Source organism: Harpia harpyja, chromosome 13, assembly GCF_026419915.1.
Source record: "Harpia harpyja isolate bHarHar1 chromosome 13, bHarHar1 primary haplotype, whole genome shotgun sequence".
Lineage (NCBI taxonomy): Eukaryota > Metazoa > Chordata > Aves > Accipitriformes > Accipitridae > Harpia > Harpia harpyja.
Window position 1 is genome coordinate 23,330,985 of NC_068952.1, and position 20,482 is coordinate 23,351,466.

A 20,482-nucleotide genomic window follows, 5' to 3' on the forward strand; every position below is an offset into this window, starting at 1 on the left:
AGCCTGGTAGTTTTGATTCAAGTGTTTCTGCGTACAGAATTAGTGTGAACTCACGCATACATAAGGTATTTTCGAGAACTTTCAGTTACTGGTAAGTAACCTTTCTGTTTAAAGTGGTATTTGCATTGTAAGGTAAGTTCATTTTTTTCTGGGGTTTGGGGTATTTTTTCCCATTTATTTAATTTCCCTTTACACACTTTTTTTTGAATAATTTTGATGGCATGAGGTACCTGAACTAAATAGTTGAACAAACCTGTAGCAGGGTAATTGGGAATTTAGGATGTGGTTCAGTAGTTATCCAAACTCGAAACGTCTCATCCTGTATCTCAGCAGTAAGAAGTGTCTCCAGTAGTTCATCCATGAAATCCAGTCCAAGATGACAATTCTGAAGTAACACCCAGCCTCCCTAAATAAGAATATCGACCATTACCATATACAATTTAGAATAAGTTATTCATAATGCTAAAACCAACTGTCTATATTAGAATCAAATTTGGTCTTGCATGTAATTTTTTTTTTTATTTTATTTTATTGACTTTTGGTCTGTTCCTGAATATGTATTATCATTTGACTTGGTATGATATTGGCACAGTTAAAGCAAATAGCAAAAGTTAGTGCAAAAGTTATTTCCACATCCTACACTTCATAATGAAAATAACATAACCAAAGCCAATATTCTAAGTAAAGTATCAGTGCTGCCTAGCGGCAAAAAGAAGTAATTCCTGTCCTCTCCAAGCAAAACGCCAGTGATAAGCAATCCTGCCATCAGATCCAAAAGAATGTGAGTGGAAAAGTAACCACTGAAATCTAAGGAATACATCTTTTTTAAAACTTATTTTTTAATAACATAATCTAAAGTAAGTGTAAAGACATGGTAACAAGACTCTAAAATTTTTCAACTGCAGTTAATTTATCTGTAATAAATGCCTTTGTGTAACATTCAACCTCCACATATTAATTTTGATGTTATTCAACTCTCAAATTGCATGAAAGCTCTATTTTGACTATTATCTCGATGCACTTCTGCTTATGAATTTAAATTCATAAGCAGTTTTTGTAGCATAACTTTAGAAGGCTGGTGAATCAGAAGCCTGATATTAAAATGGGACATTATTTAATCAGTTCTAAACAGTGATGTGTGGATTTCATTACAGGTTGTAAATTAATTTTGGCAATTTTGTTTTCAGTCATTTAAAAAGAAATAAATAACATTTGGTGACAAAATACAATTTAAATATTTATGGTGAACTGATAGATATTAAAAAAAAAGATTCAGTGAAGGAGGTTTTTTGCTTCTTTTGTGGGGAACCACTTTTTTGAGGAAGACCTTTAATCGATTTGTCACATTTCCAGATGAATCAGGGTCAGTTTTTGAAAATTATCTACCTGTAACACAGCATAGCATTTTTAATCATATTATATACTCTAGCCAGAGGTAGGAAAAAAACCCAGATATGACTTCACATTCACTAATTCTGTTTCGTTCTTTCAAATCTGATGTTCGCATATCCTTCCCTCTGTAAAATGTGTACAACACCAAGGCATTTAGTTCAGAAATTGTTACTAGTAGCTCTACTGGAATGCTGTTTTGAGTATCCTTGTGCTTTTAACTGAGGGCAAAAGAAAGGCAGGGATGCCCTATTTTCACCATTCCAATGAACTGGAAGTTGATGATGACCATTCTAGACATACGAACACAAAGATGTATGAGATATATGCATGCATTTGCACATTGTAAAAAATGCCACCTGCTATAAAGAGATGTCTTTTTTCTTTTTTTCCAAAGTGGTGTACATCTATATTCTAGCACTGGTGTCACAACATTTGGTAGGACTTGAGAGGTTACTGGGATACAATATAGAGAACCTTCCATAACTAAGGCTGCATTAGCTAGAGAACCTTGTATTATTACAGTAATGTCTAGAAAGTGTGCAGTAAAGGCCATATACAAGTATTATGTATGTCCATAATAGAAAAACACAAATAAAGCAGACTATACTACGGTCAAATGAATAAATATCATCTGATGAGGTTTGGGGGTTTTTTTTGCCTCAAATGAAGATATCTCACAGATAGCAGGCAATGTTCTAGTTGAAGATGTGCCTGCTCATTGCAGGGGGGTTGGACTGGATGACTTTTAAAGGTCCCGTCCAACCCAAATTATTCTATGATTCTCTGATTCTATAATACAATTGGAATTCCCTGAACTGATATTGCCTGACCTTTTTTTTTCTTGCATGAAAGACAGGAAGACCTGGAAAGGCTCTGAAGCACTTCAGTCTATCAGATTAAGAGGACAGGACTTTGCAGAAGTCTAAAAAAGCATTTCCTCGTCTCCTTATGATTAAACAGTAGTGAATAAGGTGACAAAAGTACTGTTTAGTTCAGATGGAAATCTGAAATGATCTTGATCGTGGACCTGCAACAGTCTCAAAAATACATTTGTTCTTGCAGAGTGTTCTACATTGTGATCTCATTTTCACTGTGCTTCCAGAACTCTAATGGGTGAGGACAAAGACCCAGGCAATCTAACGGATGTCATATATTCTGAGGACTTAAGTTTTAAATCTCATAATGAATCCATCTTTAACTTTTTGTCTAACTTTTGGTGAATACTCCCCACTCAACCAGTATGAAAGCATATACTGGTTAACAAATAGGTAATATTGTACCAATCAAAACTTTCACTGAACACGAGTTAGCTCAGGTTTATTTAGGTGAATATTACAAGTGGTGCTGTACTCCTGGTTTAGTAAGGACTAGCTGTTGGTTATGGTCATGTGAAAAATACGTTTCATTTATTAATATAGTTCTTGCATTCTTCTGCTCTCTATTATTGGAGATATTCTAGGCCTTCAGAATACTGGCATAAGACTAATTCCTGGTATTTTGAGTTTACAGGCAACTATGGCAGTATGTCTTCATTTGCAACACTGTCCACAACTCTGAAGTGTTCAGCTGATGAGACTGTGCTACCTTTACACTGTAACTTTTCTGTTGTATTTGAGGTTTCAACTACCATCTTTCTGTAGCTGCTACTTAGACTTCTCATGTGTTTACTGTTTGAGAATATCATCTGCCATAACAAAATACACTACAATATTTAAAAGAAAAATTCTTAAATATTGTTTTGAAATTCTTAGACATCCTTGGGACTCAAAGCCAAAAGGATTGGCAATTAAAGAAACAAAGAACCCAAAACAATTGCTGGTGAGCAAAAGACCCTCTCACTAGCACAGATGTGAGGAAAATGTGAGGCTGTATTAGGAGCCAGCACATCCTTCTATATCTACAGCTTTCAGCTATATATGCACTACTCACCATTTTATCTAGTAGAAATTATGCAACATCTAGGTAGCTCTCATCGGGGAAAAAAATAATAATAAAAAAAATTTCCAGTAAAGAGGTGGGACCTGTAAGTCCTGCAGGATAGGACATGATGTCCTTTTACCCTTGGTTAACAGCATAGTGTTAAGAAGGGAATGTGCTACCTTTGCAAAGCTGCTCAATATCACTGCTGCCAGAAGTATCTACTTGGACTCCGCTGGCACATGCATGTCCCACAGTGGAATTTTTTTAAGCTCAGGCACTCAAGGAGACTTGTCTACCCTGAGATATGCCTGATAGTAAGGTGAAAGTGCAAAATATTAAAGATTGCATGCAAAAGAGGTGTAAAAGAATACTAAAAGAGACAATCAACTTATATTGCAGTGGTTTTTTCCCCACCTGTTGCATTGACATCTGTATGATTTTGCGTGCATGAACTTCTTGTCCTTGACCCATAGAGATGGTCCGACATTCTACAACATATTTGACAATATATGATTAATGAAATTACATTCTTGAGAAAAAGTAAGAATTCTAATTCAGTCCAAAAAAACAGTGATATAAATACAGCATAATTAAGGACATTTTTATGCAAAAATATATACTTATGAAAGTAGAATCCTTTCACCATATTATGCTATGTATAATTTTTCTAAACATTGAAACTTTGTAAAATAACATTAAAATATACATCCACAATATTTACAGTGTTTGTAGAAGTGAAAGACTGTGACTAACATTATTATTGTCAATGGGAATTTGTGCCAAATTTTAATGAAGTAAGCCACAGCATTTGAAATATGAACCTAGATTTTTCTTTAAGTGTAGATAATGAAGCCATATAAATCAGCACAATGCATAACTGTAAAATTGCATTAGTGTACATATTAATGTGACTAATATCACAGAATCACAGAATCATTTAGGTTGGAAAAGACCTTTAAGATCATCAGGTCCAACCATTAATGTAGCACTGCCAAGTCCACCACTAAACCATGTCCCTAAGTGCCACATCTACACATCTTTTAAATATCTCCAGGGATGGCAACTCAACCACTTCCCTGGGCAGCCTGTGAATATATGTATCTACTTCCAACCCAGTTTATATGCACAATTTTTCAAAATTTCCATATAATGTAGACATAAAGTCCAGAGTATAAAAATGCAGATCTTGTGGGTATTTTTGTTATGATGTAATCTTGTAAGCAGATTGCTGATTTTTACATTGCTTGCAGTTAAGACTTAAAACAAGAAAGCAGTATTGTCACCATGCCAGAATTAAAAAAAAAAAAAAAAGTAAATATTGTCTAACAGATAGGGATTTAAAAAGTATCACCACTGCGAAGGATGTTAACAATTTGTTAAAAAGGAACTGAAAATGTGACTGTCCGACTGCACACAGAATGATTCTCAGCATACCATCTTTTATTTAAGAAATACTTTTCAGAAAAAAAATCTCTGAAATTACTTAGATTACCCTTCTGTATCTCAACACATGACAATGAATAATTACTTTCATACCCAATTTAAGCTTCCTAGCCAAGGAATCAATCTGAATAGTTGGGTCAGATCCCACAGACAAGAAACAGATGAGAGGTGTTTGTGTGTCACTTTCCTCCCAAGTTTTTTCTAAATTCAAAATGACTGGTTCTGTATATTTCTCATCCAAGGAATTTGCAATATATTTCCTGGCTTGGGAAAGTGTTCGGTCTGGACACCAAGACCTAGAAATTAAAATATATACCAAGACACAAATTCACTGCCTCTTCCTGTTGCAAAGAACAGACTTAAATTAGAAATTCTATTTTTATGAAATAGAGATTTTTGCTTCATAATATGCATATGTGTATATAAATACATACATTCATATATATGTTTGTAGGTTTGTCTTTACAGATATAATAATAGACAGAGCTGGTAGTCTTCCCTCTACTTATGACTGTTCAATACTTTTTGGTTACTTACAATTTTGCCTTAATTAAACTATTTGCACTGGAATTTTCTGTTCTGGGTACCTTTATCATGTTGGGACATTCTTCATTTTAAACAGAGCTTTTGTATCTGAACACAAGTAGGGAAATGTAAGATTGTTTTTGCCCTTTAGTAAAATTCTGCAGATGTTTCATTGGGTTTGTTAGTCTTTTAGGGTACAGACTCAACTCTTCTGCACTGGATTGCATTTGTGTTGGGGATAAGTCTTTATTTTCTGATGGAAAAAAAAGCAACCCAAACAACTACTTTTGGATAAGAGATATGACTTTGCAAAACTTCAATTTATAGGTTTATTATCTAAAGGCTTAGGACTCAGATGTTCCCTTCCCCCTTCGGGGTGTATAGCATATAACAATATAGTAATTCTTCCATCAGATTCTGGCCTTTTTTACTGCACAGATTGAATCTGCTCCAAAGACAAATCATGGTCTAGTAATTAATGTTGGTTTTTTGTAGCGTCTCTGATTTATTTGTTGCAGCACTTGGAAATTATACAATGAACATAGGAAGATATTATCTCATGCATAAAGCAGCTGAATGCTGCTTTGGGGAAATCCATTCTATCCCAAGCCGTGCCACAGAGATCTTAGCTGATGCAATAAAATCATTTGTAGCACACTTTTCACATGGGGCTTTTGAATAGCTGTTTTACCTTTTCACGTTTATTTTTTTTTATTACTTAAAGTTATTTAAAATAGTTCATTTTAAAAGAAATGAAAAAGAAATCATTTCGAAAACTATCTGAATGATTCCACTTTTTCAGTGGCTTTTTGGAGAAGGCTGCAATGTGATTGCGTTTCCATTTGTCATGACACAAAAGCAAAGCTATAAAAAAATATTTTCTAGAAATAATAACTTTTTTAGACTCTTCAGAGGATAGCTCTGAAGTGAGTGAATTAAATCATATTTCATGTGACTGAATTAAATTATATTTCATGTCTCCCAGAAATTAAAATTATGCTATTATGATAATAGCATATTGATAGACTGAGACATGTGATGCAGCCATGTATGTTATTTCTTGAATTTCTGAAGATGCTCACCTGATGAGTAAAAGCTTGCGAAAGGTATCAAGTGAATCATTATATCCATCAGGTATAATTTCATCCTCAGGAGCATCTTTATCAAACCAACTTTTCCATCCTTTTTCATTACGGGCTATCTAAATTTATTACATTAACATACATATAAATATATTTCAGCTGTAGTAAAACCCCCTTGTAAATGTATTTTAATAAGAGTCTGTTATTATATTAGGATATATTACGTGTAACATTAAGAGTCTATAGCATTTAAGATACATGTCATGTGAATTGCTATTAAGATCCTACAAATAGAAATTTTAGTATTAAGATGCAGGCTCTTAAGCTAATCAGTTATCCATGGATTCCACTCCCAAACACATGCAGCTACTTAAGAAAAAAGAGTAATTAGCAGGATTCTATACAACGAAAGGAATATACTGTGATTAATTTATTCCTTCTGATCACAAAGTACTAAGAGGAACAGAAAAATCTGTCCAGTCAGCCAAAGAATCACAAATTAAAAATAACAGACTGTAGTAAGCTTTTGACTTGAGAAAGAATAAATCTGACCACAAATATGATCATTATCTAGGCACCTCTTAGAACCCATGATCTAATAGGACAAGGGATACTGGTGGACAGAACATAGTGAATATTGCTATGCAGCTGAGCCTTTAATGCAGTGACTGAGAAGAGTCAACTACCGCAACATTCTCAGATCACTGGGAAGAGAACAAGAAACACACTGATACCATCTGTTCCATATGCCTATTATAAACCAAGGAGCCCTGTCCAGTTGACTGACTTGGTTTCAAATAGAAGTAGTTTCAGAACAACCTACATCAAGAATGGACTGGGAGAGGAATGAGAAATGAACATACAGGGACCTCTTCCAACCACATATTTCCTACAATGGAACTCATTCAGAGAGATTCATAAACACCAAATGTCCGTTTCTGAACTATAACCCAAGTCTGATGAAAAAAAAAATACTTTATAAGCAAATAGCTCAGTTCTACATTAACTGACATCAACCTGAGCACATGCTAGGACAGTATGCAGAGCAGGTACCTTCTTAAAGCTAGGCCACAGCCAGAGATAGGTTACTGAGCTAAAGGGACTTTAGCTGACTCAGTAAAATCATAAAGCTTTCATTACATATTTCTTTGTACCATCTCCCACTCAACCACAGCTGGAAGTAGTAGGTGTGAAAAGGAACAGGGTCATCTAAATGTTTAAAGAGGAATATGTCTTTATTAAATTAAGTTAGGCATCTGGGACTGGAGGACTTAAATTTTAGAGGAGAAAAAAATTTGTAACTGGCAAGAAAAAAAGAAAAACACAGGAACCTCTTGAGAACTGAGCATACCATTTTCAAACTTTTTTTTTTCTTACTTTAAGTAATTTTGTTTGTACCTAAATGCATAATGATACAGTTGTATTTAATGTGATGAGCCAAGTAGAACATCATATCTAATGGATGCAAATAAGTATTAAAAAAGTGTTATTTCCATATTTGCATTTTTTATTGATATCCTAGTTGGCACCCTCCCAGATCCCATCTCTCTTACTAAAATCACCTAATTGTCACTTTTCAACTTGTAAATTTATGGCAATTTTAAGTTAGTGCTAAAAGATTAGTTAAAAAAAGAGGCCTTTACAGGTAACATGGTTGCCTAAGTATTTTGGAGTCTAAAATTTTGTTTGCACCAATTCTAGAAAAGTCCTATAACAGAACCATTACAATCTACAAATTAAAAGGAAAATACATAATTCATAACCCCATGCATTCACTAGAATTCCTCCAATTTTCTTGTAACTCAATATCCTGTTTTGATAAAACCTGGAGGAAATAGGCTGGTATGTGTCCATATCTTGCCTTGATACAGCGTTGGGAAACAGCCAAGACCACTTCCAGGTACACCATTTAGATAAAATCTCTGCTACCCTTCAGGGCACTAAATGCCATCACTAAATGGACTTGGCTGACCAATGTGTAACAGCATGAAGAATTTAGTGTCCTGGCTATCAGTCTGATTAACACAGAGTGCTTAGAAGGCACAGAAAAAGAAATGCTTAGGGAGTGTTTTAACTACACTAAAAAAAAAGATAAATTTACCACAGTAAAGAAAATAACTGATAAACACGTCACAAGCTTATGTGCATATAAGTTCATGTATGTCTCAATAAAATAAATAGTACTGTTATAGCTAGCTCATCATATCTGAATAACATGTTAACCTTGGAATGGAAATGAGTATTTAAAAACAAGCAGCAAACAATTTACTTGTAAAAATCTATCAGACTCAGACATAAAACATTGTAACTTAAAACCTGACACTCATAGATTAACTTTCTGAACCTTTTTGATACCTCTACTATTTTATCCTTTCTCCTTATTTCTGCCTCTTTCATTGACTCCCTTTTTTACTAGTTGTTTGCTCCTGTTCTCTTCTCCTTCTACCTCAATGACTATAATACAAAATACAATAAAGCAGATTAAAAACATTTAGAGCAAATAAATATACTCCCATTCATGCTACCTAACTGTTCATTTCTATGTCTTTATTCTGTATTTTCTCTGGCCTTGTTCCTAACTACATCTCTTGTGCATTCCAAATGTAAAATATGGGAGCACAATTATGATTGGGAAACTGGTTATTAACATTAAAAAGATAATTAGTAGATATCACCTGATTCAAAATTTCTGCAAACTGTGGAATTTTGCTCAATTCCACTAGGTTTAGCCACATCATGTCAAGAATCCAGCGGAATGGTTTGGGTGGGCAAGCCTGTAGATCCAATGCTGCACCTCCTGTACATAAAAACATTCTGATGAAATACACATGGCATTCCAGGGGTCAAGATATATTTGATATTTCTTTTTAAATTATGTTTTCTGGCCCGTGTAATTTTCACTGGGGTACTAATTGCACTCTTGTGTACTTATCACTTATTTCATAAGATCATAGGATAATTTAGTCTGGAAGGGACCTCAGGAGGTCTGTAGTCCAACCTGTACAAAGCAGGGTCCGCTATGGGATAAAATCAGGTCTTTATCCTGTCTGGTCTTGAAAATCTCCAAGGGTGGAAATGGTACAACCTTTCTAGACAATGTGTTCTAATGTTTGTCTGTCCTCATAATGAAAAAAAGTTTCCCTTACATTCACTCTGAACCTCTTTTTTTCAGTTTATTTCTGTTGTCTCTCATCTTCCTACTGTGCACCATTGTGCAGAGACAGGCTGTCTTCTTAATGGCCTCACAGGTGTTGGAAGGCTACTATTGGGTCTCCCCTAAGTCTTCTGTTTGCCAAGCTGAACAAGCCCAGTTCTCTCAGTCTCTCATCTTAGATCATGTGCTCCATAGAGTTTGTAGTTATAAGTTTATACAATGATACTGATTATATTTGAAATATGGGAATTTTTTTTATAATATCTTTTAATCTGTGCTGATAATACAGTAAAAATAATTTTATATTTATCTAAAAGATAAAAATATTCCTCTGAAGACCTTCTCTTAGACAGTCTATATTTTATCCTACTATTCCTAAAAAGACAAGAAATTGAAAAGAAAGTCTTATTTTCTCAACTGCAAAATTCTACCTCTTCTCTAATGAAATGCATAGTTATAATATCTAAAGAACGTTACACATGTTAGCAAAGTAGTCTCCTGGGATCATTGGAAAAAAACCCAAACACAACAAAAGAAGAAACAAACTCTGGACTGATGGAATCAACCAATCCTAGACCAGCCTAACAAGCACAATTCATTTTAAATAGTATATATAAGGCCAGATAGTCAGTAGATAATACACATTTCACATGCTCTGATATGCAATTGAAGAGGAAATACAAAGGAACACCTCTGGGATAAGACTGCAATCCAATTTTAAACAGACTAGCTTTTAACTTTTTATCATAATTTTCTTCTTGTTGTAGCTGCCTCTTCCCTAGTCTTCCACAAATTAATTAATGCCACTTCTTGGGAATACTAGAGGGTGTTGTTCCAGTGGTCTCCAGAACTAAGATAATTTATTCATTTAGGTCACTGGTATAATGAATTTCACCAACTTGTTCCACACAGACTGAAAAACCACCTTGGAATAATAACTATTATTTTTAAGCACCTATATGTATGTGAGCATGTATGTGTGTGTATATACAGTCTATATATATGAGCTATAATTATTTCAATACTTTCCAATTATACATACATGCTTACCAAAACCTACATACATAAATATAGATGTAGTTCATTTCAATTAATATATCAATACTTTTACAAGCTATGTCTAATTATTCCATAGAATATCAAGAGGTTTTAACACAGAGACCTTTTTTCTTATTCTGCACCCACCTCATCCTCAAATTCTTCATGAATGTGATTGTAGAGAAAATGAATTATGAAAGCAAGAAGAACAGAAGAAAAACTTATCATTTGAGTGAAAAGGAGATTAGAATATTAATTTCTTAAATAAAGCACAAATTTTGTTATTTAATAAATTGTTGGGAAGACATTATATATAGTATTTTTGTAGCAGCTAAAGAACTAAGGCTTACTTTAAAGTTCTGACACATTATAGGAAAGAGTTTATGGTGCTGCAAATGCTATAATGCAAGAAATTCTTATTTTCCTGAAGTCTCTTCTGCTTACGTTATAGACTTTACAGGGAAAGATTTGATTCTTTGAGATGTTTTCCTGCAGACTTCCAGGATGCAAGAATTTTATTTATATTTATATCAGTGATGATTTTCAGGAAACAGCAGCTCTGCTTCTTTTAAAAGAATAAACACATGATTCAGAAAGACTAAATATTTTCCTAGCTAACTGAATATCCTTAAGTATAACCACAAGAATCACCTTGCTGAATCTGGACTTTAGTATGCCAATGGGAACAATTAACATTAAAAAAAAGTAAAAGTTTCAATAAGTGAGCAGTAAACAGTTCTTAGGGAAGTTTTTGCTTTTGGGGAAATTTTAAACCTTAATTTTTTGAGGCAAACTTATTAAATGAAGAATAAGAATTACAAAAGTGTAAACAATATGTTTCTCATTGTAATACTTGATATTCTTGCTATTAATATACATACCTAATAATTGATAAATGCTGCTAAGTTCTTGTGGTTAGCCATTTGTTATGTGAATAAGTTAAATATGCAGTGCCTAAAAAAGTCTTTCCTTTTATCAGTTTTCATTTTGTCATTCACAGGCATATGTGAAAAGTTCCAGTATCTAGAAAAATTTGTGCAATGCTTTCCTCCACACATGGATACGCTTAGATATAATCAAGAAACAGAATTAGATATCATTAATATATGATTTCAAAGTTTTCATGAACTACTGAAGGGCCAATTAAGGGGCAAACTCTTGTTCAAGAATGTGAAGTTCCTATGTACAAATGCAAATTATTTCTGTAATGCAAAAACATAAAGATATTTCATTTGCTTTTATTACTAAGTTTTCCTGCTGTTGCACTTTTTCTCCTTCCCTTTACCCCAGGGATGACAAGCTTCAGTAACCCCACAGAAAGAAAGGGCTGCTTCATAAAATCTGAGGTGCAAGTACTGATTTTCCTGTATTTCCTGTAACTACCTGTTAAACTTTCCTTAAAGCATCCTCTTATGTCTTTGGCACTGTGATACAAAGATTGAAATAATTGCCTGGGATCCATTTATGGATCCCAGAACTTCCTCTTAGTCTCTGCAAACTGAAATAATGGAAATCAAAGAGAGGATAACAAAAAGTGGTTACATAAATCTGTAATCCGTTATTAGCATTTTTATTACAAAATGATACCCTGTTCCAGAATCGCATCTTTTGCAAATTTAATACATTAGGCCAACAGGAATATTTTTGAAAATTATTGAATTCTGTGAGAGAATCACAATCACTTTAGCCAAAAATACTTTTCTTAATTTTAAGATGTAACCATTAATTGTCCACAAAATAGCATACTTGGCAATATTTGTGTCTTTTATTTAAGTCAACAAAGCCAAAGATGTTTTGTAATTCCTCTTTAACATGCTCTCTAATATTTATGGAGCTTCTTAGTAAAATATATTTTCTGCTAGAGAAGATCATATTCTTCATTTGTGCCAATCCGTCACTTTCTACAGGTAAAGGACACAGCCTACCTAAGTGTCAAGATACCTACAAAATCATCAATTAACTCCTTAGATTTTCTCCTATCTTTTGGATTTTATTTCTTTCTACAGTTTTAATAAAAATTCTATGCCACCATCATGGGAGGATATTTTCCTATAATTTGGGGACCTGCTTTCTCTGTTTTGCTGACTTAAGGTTACGTTTATGCTATAGCATTAAAATATTCAGGAAAAGCCTAGTGTTTGGCTTTACTGGAATACAGTAAATAGAATGAAATTATATTTATGTACTTTAGCAGAAGGAAAGATTTAGAGTTGATAATCTCCTGAGATTAGCTGAATAATGAGTTCTAGAGACTTTTTCATTTCAAATAGCAATGCTTATTTCACTGAGACATCCCCTGATAATATTGCTGATGATAAGCCATGAAAGCTCTCCTGGAAAAGACATGGAAAGAAGAGGAAGAGAGATTTATTTTTCAAATAAATCCTTTCTTCAGCTGCCCGATGATGTTTGGTAACATGGCATTCATTTTGCACCAAGAACTGCTCAACCAAGAAGGAAAATTGAACAATTAATTCATTGCAGAAGACACCTAAGAATCCAGGACAATTTGGCTAGGCATCTGCCCACTTTCCAATTTTATTTAATATCATGTGAATAATTATAGAAAATCTATTGTTACCTTGGTGTCATTTTATACACCAGAAGAATTTCTCACTATTAAATCACCTGTGGTAAAGCTAGGCAGGAAACTGCAATCATATGTTCTACATGAAAATTGCTAAAAGTACTCCTGTACTTTATTACAGATTTCTCATTAGTTAAAAATGGGTAAGTGACCACTTTCTGTTTCACATGCCCAAGGTATATTTTCCTCTGGCAAAACAAGAATCCATGAGCTGAGAAGCCAAGAAATATGGTTCCATGTCTAATGCTTTACTAAAGCAGACATTTTCATTTTGAAAGCATATCCAAGCATGCCCTGCCTGACATCAGTAGTAAATTGGTAGCTGGATACCATTCTCAAAGGATAAAACCATTATGACACACTGGAAAGCAAAACAGAAAGTGAATTTAGTCTTGTTTCCTATCCATTTTGTTCACTAAAGACAGATATTGATCTTCAAATACAGGTTCACTACTTTGACATTAGACCTTTGCAAGATTCATTTGAACACTGTAAAATTCAAACAGGTTTTAGACAGACCTCGGCATAAGCAATCCTGATCACATTTTTCAGCAGAGGCACAAATTCACAGAGCACAGAGGAGGCAGACCTGGCCAATTCGGCCACAGAAACACGTTATGTTCTCTGAAAGTCAGTGTTAACTGGTTGGCAAAAGTCAGAGAAAACTTAAGCTGAAACTGATAAAAAGACTGTAGCACCTGCTGGAATTTATATGGAGCTGTTCTGGCAACTTAGAAGATAGCTTCATTCAGCTCCATCAAAGCCGAGAAGCAAAGGAGCAAGAAGTCACCTAATTTATAAAAATAAGGATACAAATATAATACAAAAATATACAATTATTAAACCAATTGATGGAGACAAGCAGAACTATCATCTTGATCTCAGGATAGAACACAGCCTGGGTAAATGGCAGCAATAGAACTGAGATGGGGAACTGCATCTAACTTCACTGGACCACAGCAGGGGTAAGGACAGAGGCAGCTCCCACAGAACTATTGGTAGAAACCACGCAGCCAAAATATCACACTTTGAAATGGTATAAAAGTTTAAAAAGTTGAAATTAGCTCTATAGATAACATAATTTTTTTAAACTTACCTCTAAAGAGTACCTGGAACTCTCTGTTTTTCACGTGTCCTCTCTCAAGATCAATTTTTAATGTCAGGAGGAGTGTAAAGAGGAATTTGTGGTTTTCATGCAAGCCTCTAATAGAATATGAGTAAATTTCAAAGGTAAGATACTCAATAATATTTGAGATTCTTTTCTGAGGTAAAGGAGATTTCTTAGATCTGAGTCATGAAAACAAAGCACAAAGAAAGCATGTTAACAGCAGCAAATACTTTGGAAAGACAAATATCTAAATAGTAGAAAAATCTGTGTCTTCCTACTTGGCCATGGATTGATCAAATAACTTCAAGAACTGAGCCAGTGAAGTTTGATACATATTATTGACCATGCTCATTTCTGTAATAAGAAAATAAAGAATGCTTCCACGTGTAGCAGCAGGTCGATATTCCTCCTGAGCAGTGTTGATCTTCACCTCAGTTTCTGCTGCCACAGACAACTTTTCAGCTACTTCAGCAGCTGTTTGCTTCGTTGTTTGCAGAACACCAATCAAGGATTCATCATCTACTAGTGAACCTAAAAAGGACCAAATATTGGATGTTTAGGACATTTTAGTAACAATTTTTTCACTTCATGTATGTAAAAATCAAAAGGCCAAATTACAGGAATTATTTATAACATGGAAATGATTTACTGAACTGCAGAAAACTTTTAAAATGGAGACCAAACAGGATCTGTATTACTAAAAATTATTTTTATATTCAACATGCTAAACAAATGCATTCAACCTATGTCAATATGAATGTATCTATACCAACAGCTTTGCAGCATGTACTAGAGAAGTCAGCTTTCTTATGCACATAACATATGGATTCATACACAGTACAATTATTTTAAAGTCTGTTGATTGGTACACTCAAAGTCAGAAAGGCTTAGGGTCCTAAAGGCAGTGGTCGCACAACAGTATTCATGTATCTCAAGTACTTACTGATTGATTTTCTGGAAGTTACCATCTTTTTTTTTCCACCAGAGAGATAGTAATTGATCATGTACAGGCTCCTAATATACTGCAAAAGACTTTCAACACCATTTAAGCTAGCCCATTTTACTTTGCATTTTGAATGGGTTAAGGATTTGCCCATGATCAGATACCTTATCTCATTGGAGGGGCAGAAAGTTCTCAAGAGATTTGTTTCACAAAACTTGTTTAGGTGTAAAAATACTTAGTGTCTAGGGTTGTATATAGTGGCATGCTACAGTACCAAATCCCTCATACTCCTGTAAATCACCATACTTCAAATTTCTACCATGGATGTTCTCTTACTATATCTTGGATGGATAAACCAATTTCTGTATGGAAAGGTTCTAATGTGAATCAGCTTAATCTGCCTAATCTGCTTAATCCTTTGATACAGAACCTCTGGTTGCACTTAATTTGTGCAGAAGATTGTCTTCCAGTTCTTTCATCTTCCTCTTATTAAAAGTTACATCTTCCATGAGTTTAATCCGTTCTGCCTCTAGTTCCTATTATTAAAAAACAAGAAAACAGCATGACACTTTAGGGACTGTAACTAGAAGTCATACTTAAAATTTATTTGCTGTTTTTTCAAGTTCATAAAATGTGATTGAAGATATGGGTGAAAAGTTGGATCCAGTCATGAAATACACATTTTACATTTTCAGGCATCTAAAATGTGTTTTTATAACACCTTTTTTTTTTTTTTTTTTTTAAAGTAGTGTTTATTCAGTACCATATTCAGTAACTTATTAATGCCAAATGCTTGTACTTAATTTTTGTGTCATACTGACAGTCATATGTGGAAGATCCTCAAGGTGTATTTTTGTTATTTGGAAATTTCTATACTGAATCTGAATAAAATTTTAGGAAATGGCCGATGTCTTTTTTCCGTTTGAACATTTCTTTTTTGCTACATCCTGAAAACAGTTAAATAAAAAAAAAGTGTAAGCATCACTATGGTTTGTGTGTACTGTTAGGTTACCTGTTTTTCAGTAAGAATTACTCTTCTTAGTAACTGATTCTCAAGTCCTTTCATTGTAACAGTAAAATCAATAATTGATGTTTTCGCATTAATTTCAGGCATGAAAGCAGGATTGGGTAGCTTTGTAGTAATGTACAGTCTAAATGAACTCATAACATCTACTTCCTTATCGCCAACTTTCACCTGTGGAGTAAGTTAGAATAGTATTAAGCAGAAGAAAATGAACTTTATTCGACTCAATAATATTGACCATAAAAAAAAAAACATTATTTGAAATGCCAAAGAGAGGAAGTTTATTTCACAATTCAAATTTGTCATGAAAATAACAATTGATGACCAAAGGTAGCAGTTAGGGTACATTATAAAAGTAGCATTCCCCTCCAGGCAAATACAGGGATTACTTCCACTGTGGGTTCTAATTAATGGCTTCAGAACCATTTGATTTAGGTTTTGTGCTTCTAATCACATCTCAGATGAAAACGATACAAACTACTGACCTTTGGAGAAATCATTGTTCTCTTGGAACATTAATTATTGGAAATTAGTTCTATATTTATTAAGAGTAAGCAGATCATAAAGAATATAAATTTACATACTATAAATTTATATACTATAAATTCATTCAGAGTTTTTGACAGAAATTTTTACAGAAGTTAAGATACTCCAAATAAGCTGTCTAACTTGAAAGCTGCATGTGCACAAGGAAATCTGATCACTGTGTATGACCCTCCAAGGCCATTTCAAATACCTGGCTTAAGAAAGAGTAGGACCAAACCACTCCCTTAAGCATATTGTTTGCTCTGACATTCAAAGTAAAACTAGTTCACAAAAATAGCAATAATTTTATTTTCATTATCATTAATAATCTGGTCTACCATCTCTCTCACATCCCAGCCAGTTAATTAAGATTATTTGAGAAAAATACATATGGAATTATACAGCATGTGCAGTCATTTTATTGCAGGATGTTTGAAGGGAGGTTGCTTCTAAAATTTGGGAGTGATTTCTTTATCCAATGAAGGTCAGAAAGACTCGTGATTTTTCAAGGTTGGGAATATACTTAATATTATTAAAACTTTGTGCTTTTTCGCTTGTTCCATCAGAAAACAGCTCTATTCCAGACTAAAGATTCTGCCGTTGCCATAATCAGTGCTCCACACTAGGAAGAGAGAGAGACTTTTTCAATTCCATTAATTCTGTTAAAAGGTGTAACATGAAATTGCTTGAAAATCAATAGAAAGTATTGTAAGCATTCAATAGAATAGACATAAATGGTTCCAGTTTTGAATCTTCAATAGTAACTTCAGTAGTTAAACTCAAATTTTAGACTCATGAACTTACTATTCAGTTGAGGATCTGTCTCCTATATTTTATTAGTTCAGTTTGATTCTTCACATTACCCTACTGAATACAAAGTTTACCTGATTCAGCAGAGGTTTGGAATAAAAGGGTAAAATATCATTCATCGCAAAGCCAACTACTTATTCCAGGTCTTTTGTTTGATTACTAACCTTAAAAGAAGTTCCAGATTTCATGAAATTCTTTTCTAATATATTATCAAGGACTGGATCCAACTCTTCACCTATATCTTCAATCACGAGTGATCGTCCTAGTGAAAGACTATCTTCTAGGTGTGTACGGAAATACTTGTCATTCAAAGTCGTTACCTCAAAACGTAAATTATAAATTGATGTAAGGATAAAAACATTTCTGCAAAGTCTTATATGAAAACCACAGATCTAACTATGAAATTATGAACATTTTTTTCATTGTTTTTGTTAGTTGCATTTTAAAGAAAGTAATAAACATTGACCATGTGGCAATTTATGCAGAAATACTTCCTGTGTATACAATGAAAAGTACCATAGAAAGGTGAATTAAAAGATTGGCTGTAATGGAATCCACAAAATTTCATTATGAGAATAATAATGTACCAAATAAAAATGGTACAGATTATTGGGAATTGAAGATGTTACATATATTTTTGAAATCAGAGACACCTAACTTCTTTTAATATTCTATTCTATGTCCTGAGGACTACCTTTTCTAATTTTAGCTTTGAAACCTTGAGAAATTCTTTCTGGAAACCTGAATTCAGTCTAACAAATGAATTGTTGTTACAATATTATGAACTCAGATCTTTGAAATATCATGAAATGGGATTCATAATATATGAAACCATTAAAAAATGTAAGGAAGTAAATAAAACACTCATTTTGTATTGCTTCCTAGATTTTGATTTTCAGAAAGTTCTCATATTATTTCCAAGATTTTCTCTGCAGGTATGAAATAGGGCCATTCTAGTGAAATGTCCTGGTGGACAAGTTCAGCATTAGCCAGCAATCTGCCTTTGCAGCAAAGGTCAACAGCATTCTGGGCTGCATTAGGAAAAACATTACCAGCAGATTGAGGAAGGCAATCCTTCCCCTCTGCTCCGTACTGGAGACACATATCTGGAGTCCTCTGTCTAGTTCTGGGCTCCCCAGTATAAGAGAGACACTGAAGTGAGTCCAGCAAAGGACCACTAAGATTATTAAGGGATTGGAGCACTTGACATATGAGGAAGGCTGAGAGAGCTGGTATTATTTAGCCTCAAGAAAGCTCACAAGGGTATTTACCTATGTATATAAATACCTAGTGGGTGAGAATAAAGAACAAGGAGACAGACCCCTCTTAGTGACACACAGTAACAGGACAAGATGTAATGGGCACAAATTGAAATATAGGTAATGCCATTTAAATGTAAGAAAAAAACCCAAAACTTTGTTGTGAGGGTGGTTGAACACTAAAACAGGTTGCCCAGAGAGGTGCTGAAGTCTCCATCCTTGGAGGTATTCAAAACCCGACTGGACACAGTCCTGGGTAACCTGCTTTAGAAGATCCTGCTCTGAGCAGGGAGGCTGGACTAGATGATCTTCAGAGATCCCTTCCAACCTGAATTTTTCTGTGGTTCTGACGGTTTGCTTTATTAATGATAAAATGCTAAGCAAGAACTTCACATTCACTTTACTTCCAAGACTTAAAATCTTCAAAATCTAGAGAACCTAAAACCCTGAAAATTTATTGAGATTCAGGAGGACATATGAGATTTTGCAACATTCAGGTTAAGGGTTTTAAAATGCAGGCTCCTTTTTCCATGCTACTTCATTTGTGAAAAATTCATTTGTGATGCAGGCTACAGGTGACACGTGAACATCTTTGTATTGTATTATGAGCAGACATTTAACCCTATTGCCTGAAGCTATAAAAGAGCTATTAAAACTGCAGTAACATTAGGATGCACAAATTTGTCTTGGATTTGGTTTTAACTGGTTGTCCTTAATTTGCTTTTATAGCAATAACTTCGTATATGAATTCCACCTTGGGTTCTAAATTCTGGACCGCATCAGTTCAAGTACTTTGCCTACATTTTCAAAGCTATAAGTTATCCTGCTTTTGTCTGTAATCTTACTAATAGTTGCCCAATTTATTATTATTTAATAATTTCATATTATACTCTTTTGCTATACTTTTCACCACTTTGCCCTCTATATAGGGGACATACCAATTTTGAACACGAGGCTATGTCCTTCTCTTTCATACTCCTTGCTAGATTTCGTACCATTATTTACTTAAAATACAATTTTTTCCAAGTCCTTGAATGGGATTTACAGCTCTTGTCAAGTTGCCTGCTGATGCCTCTACATCATTGTCAGTCTCCATACAAGTTAAAGTTATCTCAATAAGTGTGTATGAGAGTTACACTGACTCAAATGCAGACACAGCCTAAGCAATAATGTTTGAAGGAATATAATACAGCACATTATTCCTTTAAAACACTGTTCACCTGTAATTCATTATCCTGTTCTTTCTTTTTAATCCATGATTTTCCTTGAGTTTGTGGGTCTACCAAAAGCGGGTATCTAGTTGCCTTAGTGACAATGATACCATTCTGAATTGAGAGATCATCTCCAGGCAGTCCTTGAAGATTCCACTCACTAATCTGAAGAAAGAAAGAAAAAAAAAAAAAAAAAAGCAGTTTGGAATAAAATCTCACTGGAATTAACCTTCAGTTACTATTGTTCTAAGAAACAATGGGGACATCAAGCCAAAGGGGATGCATATCTGAACCTGCTGAAAAATGATGAATGCAGATGGAAAAATATTTCCAGGAGTTTATTTTATGGATGTCTTTAACTATATAGAATGATAAAAAAAATATTTATAAAGTGTAAGAAAGTCAAAAGGCAGCTTGACAGCCAAATTAAACATTGGGATCAATTAAGAAAAAAACAGGCT

General features: G+C 34.0%; 1 protein-coding gene across 1 annotated transcript in view; it reads right to left on the reverse strand.

The window, feature by feature from the left end:
• The window catches only part of DNAH8 (dynein axonemal heavy chain 8), a 148,501-nt gene that overhangs the window by 16,502 nt on the left and 111,517 nt on the right, over positions 1-20,482 (reverse strand). The window contains 11 exon segments of the mRNA XM_052806646.1: positions 254-406; positions 3,727-3,800; positions 4,849-5,051; positions 6,363-6,481; positions 9,038-9,159; positions 14,238-14,428; positions 14,528-14,780; positions 15,623-15,728; positions 16,205-16,387; positions 17,716-17,871; positions 20,031-20,186. Of these exon segments, the coding sequence (XP_052662606.1) occupies positions 254-406; positions 3,727-3,800; positions 4,849-5,051; positions 6,363-6,481; positions 9,038-9,159; positions 14,238-14,428; positions 14,528-14,780; positions 15,623-15,728; positions 16,205-16,387; positions 17,716-17,871; positions 20,031-20,186 (1,716 nt within the window).